The sequence below is a fragment of the Varroa destructor genome, unplaced genomic scaffold (assembly GCF_002443255.2).
Source record: "Varroa destructor unplaced genomic scaffold, Vdes_3.0 BEIS01000003.1, whole genome shotgun sequence".
NCBI classification, from domain to species: Eukaryota; Metazoa; Arthropoda; class Arachnida; order Mesostigmata; family Varroidae; genus Varroa; species Varroa destructor.
The window spans coordinates 48,680,792-48,696,375 of record NW_019211456.1 but is presented as its reverse complement, the minus strand read 5'-3'; the positions used below and the strand labels follow the sequence as shown (position 1 = coordinate 48,696,375).

General features: G+C 40.1%; 2 protein-coding genes across 2 annotated transcripts; one reads left to right on the top strand and one right to left on the bottom strand.

Annotated features, from left to right (window-relative positions):
• Positions 1-525: 525 nt before the first annotated feature.
• Positions 526-4,844, bottom strand: LOC111246173 (dolichyl-diphosphooligosaccharide--protein glycosyltransferase subunit 1). Its single transcript, XM_022795321.2, has 4 exons — positions 4,417-4,844; positions 4,151-4,203; positions 2,095-2,660; positions 526-1,962 (listed from the first exon to the last, which is right to left on the bottom strand). Exons 1-4 carry the CDS (start codon positions 4,684-4,686, stop codon positions 1,022-1,024), a joined length of 1,830 nt encoding a protein of 609 aa, XP_022651056.1. The 5' UTR covers positions 4,687-4,844; the 3' UTR covers positions 526-1,021.
• Positions 4,845-5,529: 685 nt separating this feature from the next.
• Ipo9 (Importin 9) lies at positions 5,530-15,322 on the top strand. The gene is made up of 14 exons (XM_022795319.2): positions 5,530-6,041; positions 6,655-6,845; positions 7,013-7,172; positions 8,759-8,904; positions 9,037-9,346; positions 9,607-9,743; positions 10,300-10,413; positions 10,917-11,123; positions 11,390-11,517; positions 11,644-11,872; positions 11,998-12,243; positions 12,536-13,217; positions 13,366-13,541; positions 13,750-15,322. The coding sequence occupies exons 1-14, from the start codon at positions 5,909-5,911 to the stop codon at positions 13,987-13,989; spliced, it is 3,099 nt and encodes a 1,032-aa protein (XP_022651054.1). The 5' UTR covers positions 5,530-5,908; the 3' UTR covers positions 13,990-15,322.
• Positions 15,323-15,584: the final 262 nt, after the last annotated feature.

The following is a 15,584-nucleotide window of genomic DNA, read 5'->3' as shown; positions in this document are numbered from 1 at the left end:
TTGCACACCTCCAGTTACAGAAAAATAAGTTTTATATTTACAATACAGTAGACTCCTAGCTCTGACACCGATTGATGCGTATAATTTCATAATTCGTAATGAATAACAGAAACTGTAAATCAATTTCAAGCTTAGCCAACAATCGAAGAATTCCCGCATCGAATAAAACTAGAATGCAATAGTCGCAAATCCTCACGAACCCTGATGCCCTGCATGAAGAGTGCAAACATCGATTGGTCAATACTGAAAATAAGTATATAAGTAGACTAAACAGCTCCACAAGTAAAATGCTAATACCGCTGTATCAAGTAAATACGCAAAATCGGCACACGCTCCTGTCAAAAAACAAATCATGTGATACAAAGTGGCTAATTCGCATCATTAAGGAATATTGCAACTTTCCCTAATTATATCTTGTAGCTCGCCATCACATAGTCAAAAAGAGCCTATTGGTTTAGTTCGCTTGTATCGACTTGACGAACAGGTCAAACATCGCACAAATCTAGCACAATTTATCAGACCGTCTTTATTCGTATATATATTTTTATTCTTAAAAACCTTCCATACATTGTATAATAATATATTTAGGGTGGAGGACGCGCACCGGCCAAATAGCTTAAGTGGAAATGTTATAAGTATGCGCATACTTTTAGGCCACCTATTTACTTATCTATTATCTGCATTGCTATAGTTGTTGAGAAGAGAGATATACAGAGCAGAACAATATTGAGGGAGTAAGACTCGACTCTCATATATATATACTATTAAACTTCACCAATGGTACTGCTTTTGATAAAGCACCCATTGACTTCTCTCTAGAGTGAAGATATTATTCATAGCCGCTAGTTTTTCTCACATCGTCAAAGCACATTTGTTCATCCTCTCAGTTCACTATAGTTCACATTCGCTGACTTCCCTTCATTGTTTTGCTTGACCTGTTCTCGCACTCAACCGCTCACCTGCCGCCTCCGGCGGATTAGTCTACTGCGATCTTCCAGACTAGATACTCGTTCGTGATCGTCTACAGTTTGCTGGCGATGTCCTTAATTTTCTCATAAACTTCTTGCTTCTTTTTTGTAAGAGCCATCTCCTGATCGGTGTACTGTTGCTTGTTTAGCTTCCCCAGGATGAACTTCTCAAGAATAGCTACCTGAGCAGTCATGTGCTCTCGGAGTGCTTTATCCTGTCGGTTGAGCTCTTGTATAGTCTCTTGGGCACTGATAGGGAGCTTCCCATTCTTGGCCTCCTCCTCAAGGACGGCCATCTCTTCGCACGCCGTCCGATGGCCTACGGTGTGTCTCTTCATCAGTGCTTCGAACCCTGCTTGGTCCCTCGATAGCTTATATTTCGCGAGGGCTTGATCCATGCCGTTGTAAAGGGCATCTCGTTTATCTTGCACGCGGCTTGCACGTTCTAGTAAAGAGTCAAGTTTCCATTTAAGTTCTTGACCGGGATCACTCCGGATCGAGAAATCGAGTCGAACATAGACAATGACGGTCAGGAAGAGAAGTAACAGTGCTACAGCTACTAACAGAGGCTCCTGAAACATTAGCATCTTATTGAAGCGGTAGTGAACTTCCAGTTGCTGGATGTGATCTTCAACGAGGTTTTCCTTGCTTAAGACGACAACAGGCCGACCCGTGGTATCTAAATAGGTGTAGTGGCGTTCGTCAGCATGTCTCTTAGTCATGAAGGGCAACTTTAGGCGGATGTCTTTCGATCCTTCAGGGAGCACAATCTTAACGACAGCGCTGTCTATGACCGCATCGTCAAAAATATGATCAATGAAATTTATCTTAAGAACAAATCCATCAGAACCATCATGAAGAAGGAAATCTGTTGTGGGAATAGAATATCCTAGAACGTAGTGGGTCTTCCAGCCGCCGAATAGCGGGAAACGTGGCCGTAGTTCCACTTCTACCGAGTCGAATCGGACACGCATTCGCGATGTTGAGATATTGCCTGAGGTTCAGCAACATAGACAAGTTGCATTTAGACTATTATATATAAAAGTAGATAAATTGAAGAAAGCTAGTCTACTCAACTGAGCATAGGGCAACGAAATGTTAGTTAAGAAATCATATGATAACATACCAATCTCATCACGGTAATAGACATCCCTTGCCCCAAGGGGAAGGAAGGTCTTGAACGATTTGACAGCCGGTGAGGAACCTATCTCTCGCTGGAAATCGTAGCGGCTGAAACTACCCTTCAGTTCTGCGCCCTCGTGCTTCACATCCAAAGTTTCTTCCACCTGAATTGTGCCCCAGTGCGACACCTCAATCCATCTCTTCAAGTTTTTGACCACAAGGAACGACTTATGATTCTCATAATGGACCTTGAACGGCACCCTCGTATAGGGCGCCACATTTGTGTATTGCCCATAGGTAACCGACGACTCAGACTGAGCGTTTGGCTTCTCGGTGTTCGTGTAGCTTTCAACACGGTTTGACGCCAACCGGATTTTTGTTGTTTGCCGGGTCGTAAAATACGGCGAGAGCTGATGGTGACTGCCCCTGTAAATCACCAGTTGCTTGTCGCCCTGTTGCACCTGGGCTGGGAATGGCTGAAGCTGATGGGTGAGGACGGTCATCACATCCAATTTGATACTTTTTCCCGGAGATAGAGGAGTTGGCAGTGAAATTTTATATAGCACTGCACTGAAATGGGAGAAAATATTTTACAACGTTAGATAGAGCAACATAAAAAGGGAAAAAGCATTTTTTAAATAAAGTACATATGCATGTGTTTTGAATGGATATATTTGTGATGGAATAATATTTGGTTTTTATTATAACTAGAAATGTAACTACCCTTAAATAAGCCAAAAGCAACTGTAGAGTCGATCAACTGCTGTTTACCATATATCTGTCAAAGAAATCAAATTTTTACGGCTGCTTCATAATTAATGATTGGCTAATTTCAGCAATGCTTGAAGCCTCAATGTTGTCAGAGAGCAAAAGCACAGAAGCGATTTAGACGCTTTAGTACAGAAATGTCTGACATGTTTCTCTCCGAGGAATTTTAGTCGAGCAAACTTGTAACAGCAAGCTAGCCCGTGTGTTATCCTCAGAATAATTTTATCAATATTATATGCTCATTGTAAATACAACATGTGAATACTTTTCAATAGCATAATAGGTTAAGTTAGCTGTTATCGGGCAGCAAAAGTACAGAATTCAGCTTGATCTCTGCACAGAAACACCCGGAATTGCTTTTTGAGGAAAGGTAGTCAAGAAAACTTCACGCCGACTCGTGTGTTCTCCTCATATTATGATAACTAAAAACAATAATGATTGCTGTAATGGCTCTAATAAAACTGAGCGCAGGTTTTCTTTAGAACGCCTTTATCGTGATATTGTCTATACACACATGTAACCATTGGCTCTCCTTCGAAATCAACTAATAATTAAACATGAACAATGAACGTAAAAAAACAATTTAATGACGCGCGGCACTCGCCGGAAGCTTGTCATAGGTTAATATGAAATTACAAGTTCACTCAGCTATACCATTCTCTCTATCCACAATCATTTCTGTTATCAGATTAATTTAGACAGGACAATTTATTCTATACCCTATTCATTTTCCTTTCAGGTTTTCCCCACCTGTACGAGAATATAGAAATATTTTTAGTATCTACACAGTGTGAGTACGCTTAATAGTAACCTAACTATATGCCCTAGATATGATGGCAAAGTTACTCACAGTCTTTAACTGCATATAATGAATTTCTATATCGTTGCAGAAAAAATGAAAAAAAGTTTTCACACCAATCCATCGATACGATGAACCTTTCACAGCTTTTTGTTTAGCAGGCGCATGTTATGTTATCGAAAGGAGGCAACCACCCAGACTTCAGTACTTAGGCGAGCACAGCGTTAACATTCCAAATGGGCAAATTAGCTACGTTCCACATGCGAAGTCTACTTAGTTTATAGAAACCACACTCTATTCAAGACGAAGGCACAGATAATATTCTACCCTATTAGCTAGGACTCGCTTTATTCCACTGAAAGCTGCAGACCTTGCCAGACATATCGAAAAAGCTCACAAGCTGGTAAAAGCTTTCGGCAATATGACCAACGACATTAACTAATATGTCTGTCAATATCTACACTACACGATTTCTTTTTCAGTAGATACGTACTTGTCGGGCGAAGCAGCCTTATCCACGACGACTGTTAATGGGATGGCCTCACTCTGTAAATAGCGATGTTTCGACAAGCAAGTTATTGAGTTAGTATCATGTTTATTTAATACAAGTTTCTGTATACTAACATCCTTCTACGTATAAAATTCCCATAATATAACAGAGCTTCTACACGCTTCTAGAAGAATTCAAGCATCTAATATTAGACATTGTTTAAGTTTTCCAAGCAAAATCAATCATATGAACTCATGAATTGAACTCACTGTGGCCGAAATAAAGCTGAGGTGTTTCACTTCTGTTGGGTGGAGGGCGAAATAATAATTCGAAACGGGGGTGGATCCTTTGTTTTCTACTGATATCTTCACTGTCGTACGAACCAGCTGAGAGGCTATGTCTATGGTCCTCTCAATGTTGGTATTCTCCAAGGAACCTACGTCTTGTGTTAAAACACCCCCAGTCAAAGCTAGTAGGACAATTAGCCATGTCGATATAAGCATATTTTTGCCAAATTCACACAGATTTGCGAGGATCATTCTTTGCCGGACGCTTCAAGCCGGTCCGGTGAGCTATGCACTATTTGCAGCTCACACAAAAGCACCCGCTGCCTAGCAGCCTGCTCCAAACAAAGCACGACACTTAACGACACATCAGCAATAGGCTGTCGGCACCAGATTTCGCCAACGCCGGCACTCTGCAAGATACAGTGTAAAATTCGGGCGTGTGTGAGGTTTAGATAAAAAGAATATATTATGTCTGCTAGCTGGGAAAGAGAGAAAACAAGAGTGAAAGAATGAAATCATTTGTAGAGATCCATATTGAAATTTAAAAAGGATGTTATAATAAATTACTATAATGCTATGCTTGAACGTAAATCATTGTGAGAAGATGAAATTTCCGGGAAAACAAATTTCCATTGTTACTAAACTCGTGTGCTAGCACTGTATACAAGAAAGAGAGACAGTTAGATATACGCTATTTTTATGATTAGGAGATTATCGATTTAGTCATTGCTATTATCCAGATAATAATAAAAAAAAAAAGATGACAGCAACAAAAACAGTGGTACTGCCAATCACGGCAGTAGTATAATATATGAAACAGCTACTAAATCCGTATATATTTCTTTACAACTTATGGGTATTACTTGGAATAAGACAACGGCATAATGAAGTCTACCATAAAGCTTTTACTATGGTCGTGTCGATGCTCCTCTAGCTTTCCGATCAGTTATTTGTTATATTTAATATGTACGCACGTGATTACAGGGTGTAAAAATTGCTGCAGTAAGCGGTGGGTCACACGGCGCAGTTGCATGGTAATCCGACTTGAGCGCGGAAACCGCATTTTGGCGCCAATCGGCTGCTTTATCGAGACGGAGGGGGGTGACGGGCACAATTTCTCTTGGTCGTTCTGTCCGTGTTTGTATATTCACTTAGTATCGCTACTACCGGGTCCTCCGGTTTACGCGGATAACTCCGCTCTGTGCGTTGTTGCTATTCCGGCATGATCGCGTAAGTTGTAAGTTCTTGTCTTACGTCAGTGAAAACGGGACTGTCCGCAATCAGTTTCCTAAGTGTCAAAAACAAGTGGCATCATTACATGATAAGTCTCTTGGTGACTTAACCACAAATTGGGTACAGTTTCCCAACAAGACTCAAGTACCAACCAGGTCCGTCTAGGCACGAATTTCGAAAGCCGGCTGCCACAGAGGGCCACTAGCATCGCAGTCTGGAGAAACGAAGGCTACTATAAAACATGGTTGGTGGAACGACCGTGGAAACAGGGTTGCGTCAGGCCCTTGTCGAGGTTCTCAGCCAGCTGCAAAGTGCCGATTCCAACATTCGTAACCAGGCCGAGAATAGAGCCAAGGCACTCGAAGTTACCGAAGGTAAGCAGCTTATGAACATTAAAGTCATCAAGTCAACTAAAAGCCGCAAAAAAAAAGGAAAATCAGCAGATAACGAAAAGCGCAGTACAACCAAGTTATATAGGGCCTATTTATATGCAGCTCATATTGAAGCATATCATATATGTTTATGTGTTAACACAACCCGTGTATATACAAATGCTTGGTATAAGTCAAAAAGCTTTTTATGAAAGAAAAGAAGGTGATAATACTCGAAACATATAACTATTCTTGGCTTATAATAAAAATACAAAGCTCAAATGGTATCAAAAGTTGAAGTCGTGCATCCATTATTGCGGTAGAGAGGCTAAAATTTGCCCGAAATGACTGCGCGAAATATCGCAGAAAGGGAACTTATTAATGAAACATAAATATGGGAATCGTCACAGATATCACGTGCATAGATTTTTTTGCTTGCTTATCCAAGAATGTATCAGTGACTGTCTCAACACGTATAAAAGGTGGATAGGTGTCAATAATATCAAGTGCCTTTCAATCTATTTAAAACACAATCCACGCGCTGATGACTGTTGTTCGTAAATCATGTTTATGCTGTTGTGGCCCGACTGCTTTAATATATGCTATGGATTTTCAGCATTTGCGGTACACCTGTGTGAGATTATCCTAGATCCCTCACACGACTTCGCATCTCGACAATTGGGCTCAGTTCTGCTAAAGCAATATGTCGAATTTCATTGGTCGAAGGAGTCTGACAAGTTCACCCCTCCGGAATGCCCATCGGAAACCAAGGAAAGAGTTCGACAGATGTTGCCCCTTGGACTCAAGGTGCATATATTTAAACATGTTCACGCACTATGCACTATAGATTTGAATGTGCCCTAACGAACACACCTTTCTTTGCTTGTAAGTAAGCGCACTCAGATAAAACCTTTGATCGGAGAACTAATATGGTTTTTTGGGACGACTTGACATGACTTTTTCGGACGATTTAGGAGGCGCAAAAAAAGCTTCGAGGCTCAATAGCGTACGCTATTTCAAAAATCGCTTACTTTGACTGGCCGGAACAATGGGAGCAGTTATTTCGTATACTCATGCAAGCACTCAAGTCAAATGATGTTCATGTCGTCGACGGTACTATGAAGGTGCTTGTTGGTAAGTAATCTAGTTGGATGAGTAGTTATGCGTTCGCTGAAACTAGAATACATATAGGACGCTGCCTTTTAAAAGTATAAACGTACTCAGCGCTTGTGAAAGTCGTAGAATTATTCTTCTTTGATAATTTAGATATCATTTGAAGCGTTTTAGAGCATCTACCGTCACTGGAATACTCGGGAATAAGAGAAATGTTTGTTTGGGCTGTAAGCAAAAGGCTTCGCTTCCTCATAGTAGTAAAATTTTATAATCCGACGCTCGATTTGAATTAAGATCGTATTGCACATTCCATTTTATCATATAAGGTATGTTACCTAAATTTATTACACAAACTATGGGGGGTGTTAGTCGTCATGGACATCGTCGCTTTTTTTCTAGTAATAGATAAAAAAAAAGTCGAGTTCTTTACGAGAAACTCGCCATGATGGACAAGAGTGCGTCGTTTTTGAAAATTGAGTAAATGTCAGTTATTATTTACATTTTAAGCACTCAACTGAAAATTGTGGGTTTGCCCGAAATTTAAGGCCTATGTGGAATTTTCAGGACTTTAGCTTGCTATTACATTAAGATCGAGCTCCGCTAAAAATTTTACCATGCAGCGTATTTTGGCAACATTAAGGAGTTTAAATTTATCCATATCGCTTGGTGCGCGGCGAGCAAAAGTGCATTACGGATGAAAGAAGGAATATTTAAAAAATTACTAGGGAATTGTTTAGGTCTTAAATTGAAGCTAAGAAGCGGAGAATGGTGGTTATATTCATTAAAAATGAACCGCCAGAAATAACACTTCGAGTAAAAGCAAATCTTTTTGTTAGAATAATTTCGCTTATTTAGAGACAATGTCAGAAAAAGTCCCAATTTAAGTGTCGTACCATATATATATATATATGGTATATACACAGTAGTTAGAGTTTGTTTATTATCAAGGTAACTGGTGCTATCGAAAATTAAAAAATATCAATACATTAGTCTTTTTTACTATGAGCTCCCTAGAATTCATTCATCTTTGAGAAATTATCGATTCAAGACATCTGTGTCGTGGGTCCGTATAACTCTGCAAGGTAGAGTTATCTGAAGCAAATGTGGAAATATATGGGCCACTAACAATATCGTGTCAAGAAATTAGTCGCGCAACAAAGCTAACGTTAAAACGCTTGCCTTCCTAGAAAAGACTATGATTATGGCTAGTAAAAGTTGTTTATTCGCAATCGTTTATTGCCAAGTTCGGCAGGCCAAAAATTATGATTTGTCAACCATAGGCACACATGAAGTCCTACTGCATGTTAAGGCCAGCTTTTGAATGACTCAGATAATGGCACACCGACGATTTGCATTTTATTCGAGATACGAAAAGGAGTAGTAACAATGTGCGTTTTTGCTAAAACCGGCTTGACCGAATCCAAGCTTGTACAATTATCGTGGTTTTGCATGATTTCGAGATTCTGTTTCATTATATATACGTAAGTTGACATGGCTTTTTGCAGTACGCCGAATGTGTTTGTGGTATAGAAAAGAACAGGGTATGCTCGTGCAGATGGACTACTGACATATTCTTAAACCTGATTTGAATAACTGCGTGCATACAGAGTTTACCCAGTGTCAGGTGACGGACGATCAAATGGTTCACATGGTCCCCGTCGTTCTTCCCGAGATGCATACTCTTCTAATTTCTGCGACCTCATCTGAGAAGATTAAGCTACGTGCCGTACAGGTCTTCTCCACCTGTGCCCAGGTACTGAATATGTTTATATGAAGACATGTTGTTTCTATCTAGAGAATCTTTAATGGAATCATTACTTAATGCGCGCACGATATAGCCTCAACGTGTGAAATTGTTCTCCTGTTCGATTGCTTCTCTTAACAGATTCTACTGTCCATGAGCTCTTTTGAAAAAAACGTCGTTAAAATGCAGCTCAATCCTTTTCTACCGGGCTTTATAAGAGCTTTTGTCGACATCCTCAATGTACCACATACGCAACAATTCAATCCAGCTCTCAAAACAGAGGTACTAAGTACACTCAAAGAACTGGTGAGGGTTCGCGACAAAGTCCTGTTGCCATTCCTTCCTGAGATACTTGGCCCCGTATGGTCAACGCTAACTGGGACGGCGGAGGTTTACGTGAAGGAGCGAGTCAACAACACAGTGGATAACGAGGACGAGGTCGATTCGGATGGTAAAACATTCTGAAAAGTGCTAACCTAGACACATGACGGGTATATATACTATTATATACATATATTCTAATGGATTTGGCTATGACTAGTTCATGGCTGTAAGTTTTGGGGGTGCTTCCTGAACAAAACGAAATCCATACATATTCTAACGCTATACTTAATATGCTTTTGCAGAGGTCGTATGACAATGCAATCACATCGTTCTGAGCAGCTGAATAAACAAAAAATCTGTTGTAACAAGTCAGCTTTGTATTTACAGGTGAAGTCTACGGTATCCATAGTTTAGTTCAAACAATCTTCGAGTTTGTGCAGGCACTGATTGAAAGTCCAAAGCTTCAAAAGCCTGTCAGCACGGCTATGGAAGATCTTCTCTATTATCTAATAGCTTACATGCAAGTGAGTATATTCTAAGATAAAACTTATCAATTTTCGATAGCGACTCATCGATATTCGATAGAATCATCGTGAACGATGAGCAACAATTTCTATTTCATACAATTTACCCCACGGAATATCTGTATATGTACTTGCTTTAACGTCATGCTACATTTTCCTCTGAAGCTAAGTCCTAGAATTTATGATGAAAACTTGCAGCGTTGAATCTATGCTTTATAAACATATAAATGTAAACATAATATCATAACTTTATAACATATTAACATAATATTTGTACTATATTTAACGTAGCTCTTTTCAAAATTTATCATCCACCTCCATCGACTGTTAATATGGTATTTAGAAAATACACATATATAATTGGGGTTTTGAATATTCGAAATATCATGTGCTATTGATAATAACGCGCTGCTTGAGAACTTGCTTAAGACGCGCAAATAAACACGCAGTTCCGTTTTAACCGTTCGATTCGTGTTTAATAAAAGCAATTGACTAATTCAAAGAGGTCGTTGCTGACACTTCCTCAATACGATATTTTTTTCTTGGTACCCCATAGATAACCGGCGAGCAAATACAGAATTGGTCATCTGACGCCGATAAATATGCAGAGGAAGAGGACGAAGACACCTTCGCCTTCGGTGTCCGGATATCAGCGCTTGATGTTTTGCAGGTTGATAGTATCTTTTATTTAAATGCTGTTCGGATTTAATAGCATTCATTTCTCAGTCTTCGTAAGCGAATCGCCTCTAAAACGCGTTAGAGACTGAGGAAAAGATTCATATAATACACGCTACGTGCTTAAGAAATAAACAGCCAAGATTGTTCCTTTAAATTTTTGAGAGACGTTCGAATATGGCTTGTCGCAAGAATAGTTCCTATTATGTTATGCAATGGATTCCTATGCATTGTTTTGTCATAACTCTAAGTGGTCGTACTTAGGTGAACTTCGCAGACATGTAGTTATATTCAAAAGAAGGCCAGAATAGGAGCGCACTTTTTGTAGTAAAACAATGGTTTATGGTATTGAATTCTAGTTTTACTAAGGAAATGGATACAGGAGTGTAATACCACCATTTGGGTCATTTTAGGTGTGCATATAGAGATGGGCATTCGGTTTATCTATTACAATTTCGTATATACATTGTTGCTTTTCCTGGCCGTATGGCCATGTAGACACTGAAAGCGGATTTCTACGACGAGTGCGTACTGCCAGCGTGCAGTGCCGTGAGCCGTCATCTGCGGGAGTCACAAGTTGCCATGACAGCAGGAGATCCCAACTGGTGGAAACTGCATGAGGCATCGATGTTTGCATTGCAAGCGATGTCTGAGCTACTGACAGAGAAATTCAAGCAAAATCAGATGCCTCCAGATTTCAACCTGGTATGTCTTCCGCTAATACATCCATTATTGTCTCTACGATTATCATTTGCTATTAACAACGTTCATTCAGGACACTAGTTCATATGTTTGTATTTTTTTGCTAGAAAGTTTGTATGGCAGGCTAGGTACCTCGTATGTCACTTACCTATAAAGAACTTCTCGACTCGACTAAGAAAAAACTCGTAGACATTTTGTACAAATGATGTTGTCATCAATAGATAATTACGTATACTCGGGCAAAAAACTTGACGTCATTCGAATTCCAGACTCGTATGCTAGAAACGCTCATCGTTGAGGACATCAATATGCCTGGTGCCAACCCATTTCTCCAGGGGCGTTGTCTCTGTTTCGCGTCTAAATATGCGTCGTGTATGCAACATCCCGTTCTTCAAAGGTGTGTTTAATTGACGGTAATTATATGCTGTTCTAAATGGTCTGAAAATAATTTAGTTTATATATAATAAAGACATGAAACATTAATGATATACATTCTGCAATACCTATTTTCTATCATTTATAGCTTTATTGGCAGTACAGTGACTGCACTTCAGCCCTCCCAGCCAGCTGTGTTACGAATTGCAGCAGCGAAAGCCTTGCACAGTTTCTGTGATTACTTGAAAGTGAATGGGGGAAAAACGTTGATCCAGCCATATTTGGGACCAGCTGTCGAGGCTTTGGAAAGAATGGCTGGAGAGGCTACACCGGCAGCTCTGTCGACTGTACTGGAAGCTCTTACACTTCTCGTTTCGGTAAGCGTGTATGTTAAATTAGTGTCAAACGAAGTTGTTTGACAGGACCAACCTATTTGTTATTTCGTAATTGGGCTAAATTTGTAATCCTAAACCTATAACACGGTCGGTTTTATTTATTACAGATGGATCCAGAATTTACGGCTGTGCTCGAGCCAAAAATCACCCCGCTAACAATTGGTGTATTTTTGAAGCATTCAAACGATACTGTACTGGTTTCTCTAGCACAGGATATCTTTAAAGAACTATCAAAGGTTCCAGCGTGTAGCAGTACACTACACGGAACGTTACTACCCACGCTTATCCAGATTCTTACAATACCCAATGACCATGCCCAACAACAAGCCACAATGCCCAGCTCTATGCCGGGGGTATGTAGAGATACGTAGCATACTTTGGCAGCTTTGACAGTGAATAGAACTAATTGTCTGATGCCATTTGTCCGTTTATATAAATTGCATTGGAAAAACTAGAATAACGTTCCAACAAGTGAGACATTTATTATAAGAATTAAGTCACTCACAGATAATATTCAAGTTAATGAAAACATAAAGAAGGACGATATAAGTTTTAATGACAATCAACATAAACTGCAAGTTATTGCAAACTAATATTTTCTTTGATGAGATTTTACTGACTTGTAGAACGCCTTATATGTTTTAGGTCGCGCTGGATATTCTCGCCACCCTCGTTCGTCATTCACCTGCCCCGTTGCCAGACCCTGTGATCACGCAGGCTTTTCCGGCATGTATCGCGTGCGTGCTGTCCACCGACGACATAACTTGTATGCAGAACGGGGGCGAATGTTTACGCGCCTATGTGTTCGCTGCATATCCTCAGCTGGTGCAGTGGCGAAATGACCAGGGACAGACCGGACTCCACCTCGTTTTGCAGGCGTGTGAGCACCTCTTAGACCCCAAGACCCCCGAAAGTGCGGCGGCATTCGTGGGCCGCCTTGTTTGCACACTGGTCGCCCGTGGCATGGCAGACCTTGGTCAGGAAGGCATCGAACGACTTTTACGGGCTGTACTTAGCAAACTACTACATACGGAAACGTGTTCAGTCACACAGAACCTCATATTAGTATTTGCTCGTCTGGTGCACACTGATCTGGGGGCGCTTCTTGATTTTCTGTCTTCAGTCCCTGGCCCAAGTGGCGAGTCTGCCCTGGCTTTTGTACTTGCCGAGTGGTGCAATAAGCAACAACTTTTCTACGGGTCACACGATACGAAGGTCACGCTGCTTGCTTTGACAAAGTTGGTCGAACACGCCCTTAACAAAAACGATGAACGAGTACTAAACATTACCGTGAAAGGTGATGAAATTGTCGACCTGAATGAGATGGGTAAGTTGATGAGCTTGAGGAGCAATGAGTTATAAAATTGAACAACTCTAGTGATAAAAATACACTTCATCAGAGTACATCCACACAGAGAGAACACGCCTTGGCAGATTAGTTTCTCAGTCAGTTTTTCATTCGTTTACTAACACAGGCCCAAAAACACGCTCACAGCGAGCGAAAAAGCCAACTCAGTGGACAGAGATCCCGGTTGTAGTGAAAATGTACAAACTCATCTTACGCGACCTGATCCAGCAGTCCGAAGAGAATTGGGAAGACGATTCCGACACAGATTCGGAAAACGAGGATATCGGGCAGGATCGATGCGAGGTAAAGATCAACTCTCACTTCAATTACACATCCGAATAATACACGAGTTAGAGAAATTAAAATTTGGGATATTTTGTGCAGGAAATGATACGTTTGTGAAACTTTTCTACTCGTCATGCACTCGGAGCAGTGTCATTGTGCCTCCATTTCTGTTTACAATCACTTCTAGTAGATTGTCATGTTAAAACGTTTATGCTCGATTTTGTAGGCTGGTGATAATTTGGAATATATTGTTGATGTCATGCGGACGGTGGATCCAAGCGACTTGGATGACGCCGAAGATGATGATCCTGAAATGTTGAGCGATCCTCTCCGCCAGATCGACTTGAAGAAATGCCTTAAAACGTTTATCTCAAACATTATACAGTTTCCATATTATTCCAGGTTTAGCCAACATCACACACAAGCAGACAAAACGGCGCTCGCTCTACTGGGATTTACTGTGTAGATTTACTAGAACGTTAGGATTCGCTGATCTACGCTCTCCGTAATCGTTAATACAGGTTATTATGGCGCACTACAAGACTTCATTGCATAGCGTATTTTTAGATTCATGCAAGGTGTTGCAAAAGTGTTATATATATAATTTTTATTGTATGTTGAACCCAAAAACTACTAGGCTATACACAAGCAGTTAACGGTGTGAAACAGAAGTGCAATGGATAAAACAAACGATTCCATTGAATAGAGTGATAAAAACAATAGTAATAATAGTAATATAATGATGGTTGTCAGTGTGGCCAACTAGGGCTAGAATGCTGAACTAAGCGAAGAGATGCAAAAAAGAAAGGTGAGTTTGTTTTGGAGAAAACGTTTTGTCCCATATTGCATCCCCGTTCACCTAAAAGCGAAAGCTTGACGCGCGGACGTGGCTTGTTATCATATTATAAGCAGTGCTATAATTAGTTAATAATATACATGTATGTTAGATTGCGGACAAGATAAGGAGCAAAAGTGTTCCTTTGCTACTAACTAATGTGAACTATTAGAGCAGTGTTTACAAGATTACCGCATGTATAATCATGAATAGCACAGTATAATAACAGACCTTCGTTATACTTAACTACGCTCCATAAGTTGGGCATTACAGTGCGTCCCGCAGCAAACCGTAGACTTCCAAAATAGATGTATTCTTTTGAATAGGAGTACGTCGATCATTAAGCTAGCGCCTTATGGAAAAGTGTTATATTCTACAGTAGCAGAAGCTTAAAAAAGCCTATACGGTTATCTGAACGCTGAAACGATACGCCAATACAATTCAGCGCAAATGATGCGTGAATTTTCCAAAACTAAAAACAACTCAATGCGTAATGAATCTGGCACCGCAGAAGCTAACTTGCATAATTCTATTTGATATGGACTGACCGTGCAAGGTACAAGTTTTTGCTGCCAAAGGGTACCTTTAGCAAAAACAGATATACACCCCCCATTTAGAACCCAGCTGTAGCTCTGAGATGGGGCAAATGATGTAACCGTAACCCTTTACGGCTCACGTTAGCGGGCAACGCGCATACGACTGAGTATTAGCAACAACAAAGCTGTCAAACGTACGGGGACTGGTTAAAGGACTCATAAATGCTGCTGAGCGTGTCCAGCGCGCTGCATTGTTGGGCATTGTTATAATTACTGTGAGCATATCGAAATACATGCGCAGGTTTCGTCGGTGACTGGGAGTAATAGCAAAAATGGATAATACAATGAATATAGTTACGAACGTCAACAGCCAAATATACGATAAGCAAATAACAATAAAGCAGTGACATTTTTCTATGTTTTTTTAATGCACGTGTTCTTACTTATGTCATGCTATTATGCATGTGAAATGAAACTGATAAAGGGGAATGGAAGGATTCTCATTGATTTTTGCTTTCGCAGTAATTGCAATAATTACTACTTACGTGTCTCATCAAAAAGGAAATATGATTTTAAATTTAGGCTCTATTACATGAGCTTATATGCTATTTGATTAAAGTCAATATTTCTTGAATGTTTATTATTAAATGTGCATAAAATTCAGACTTTAATAAAAAGCATGCAATTTGA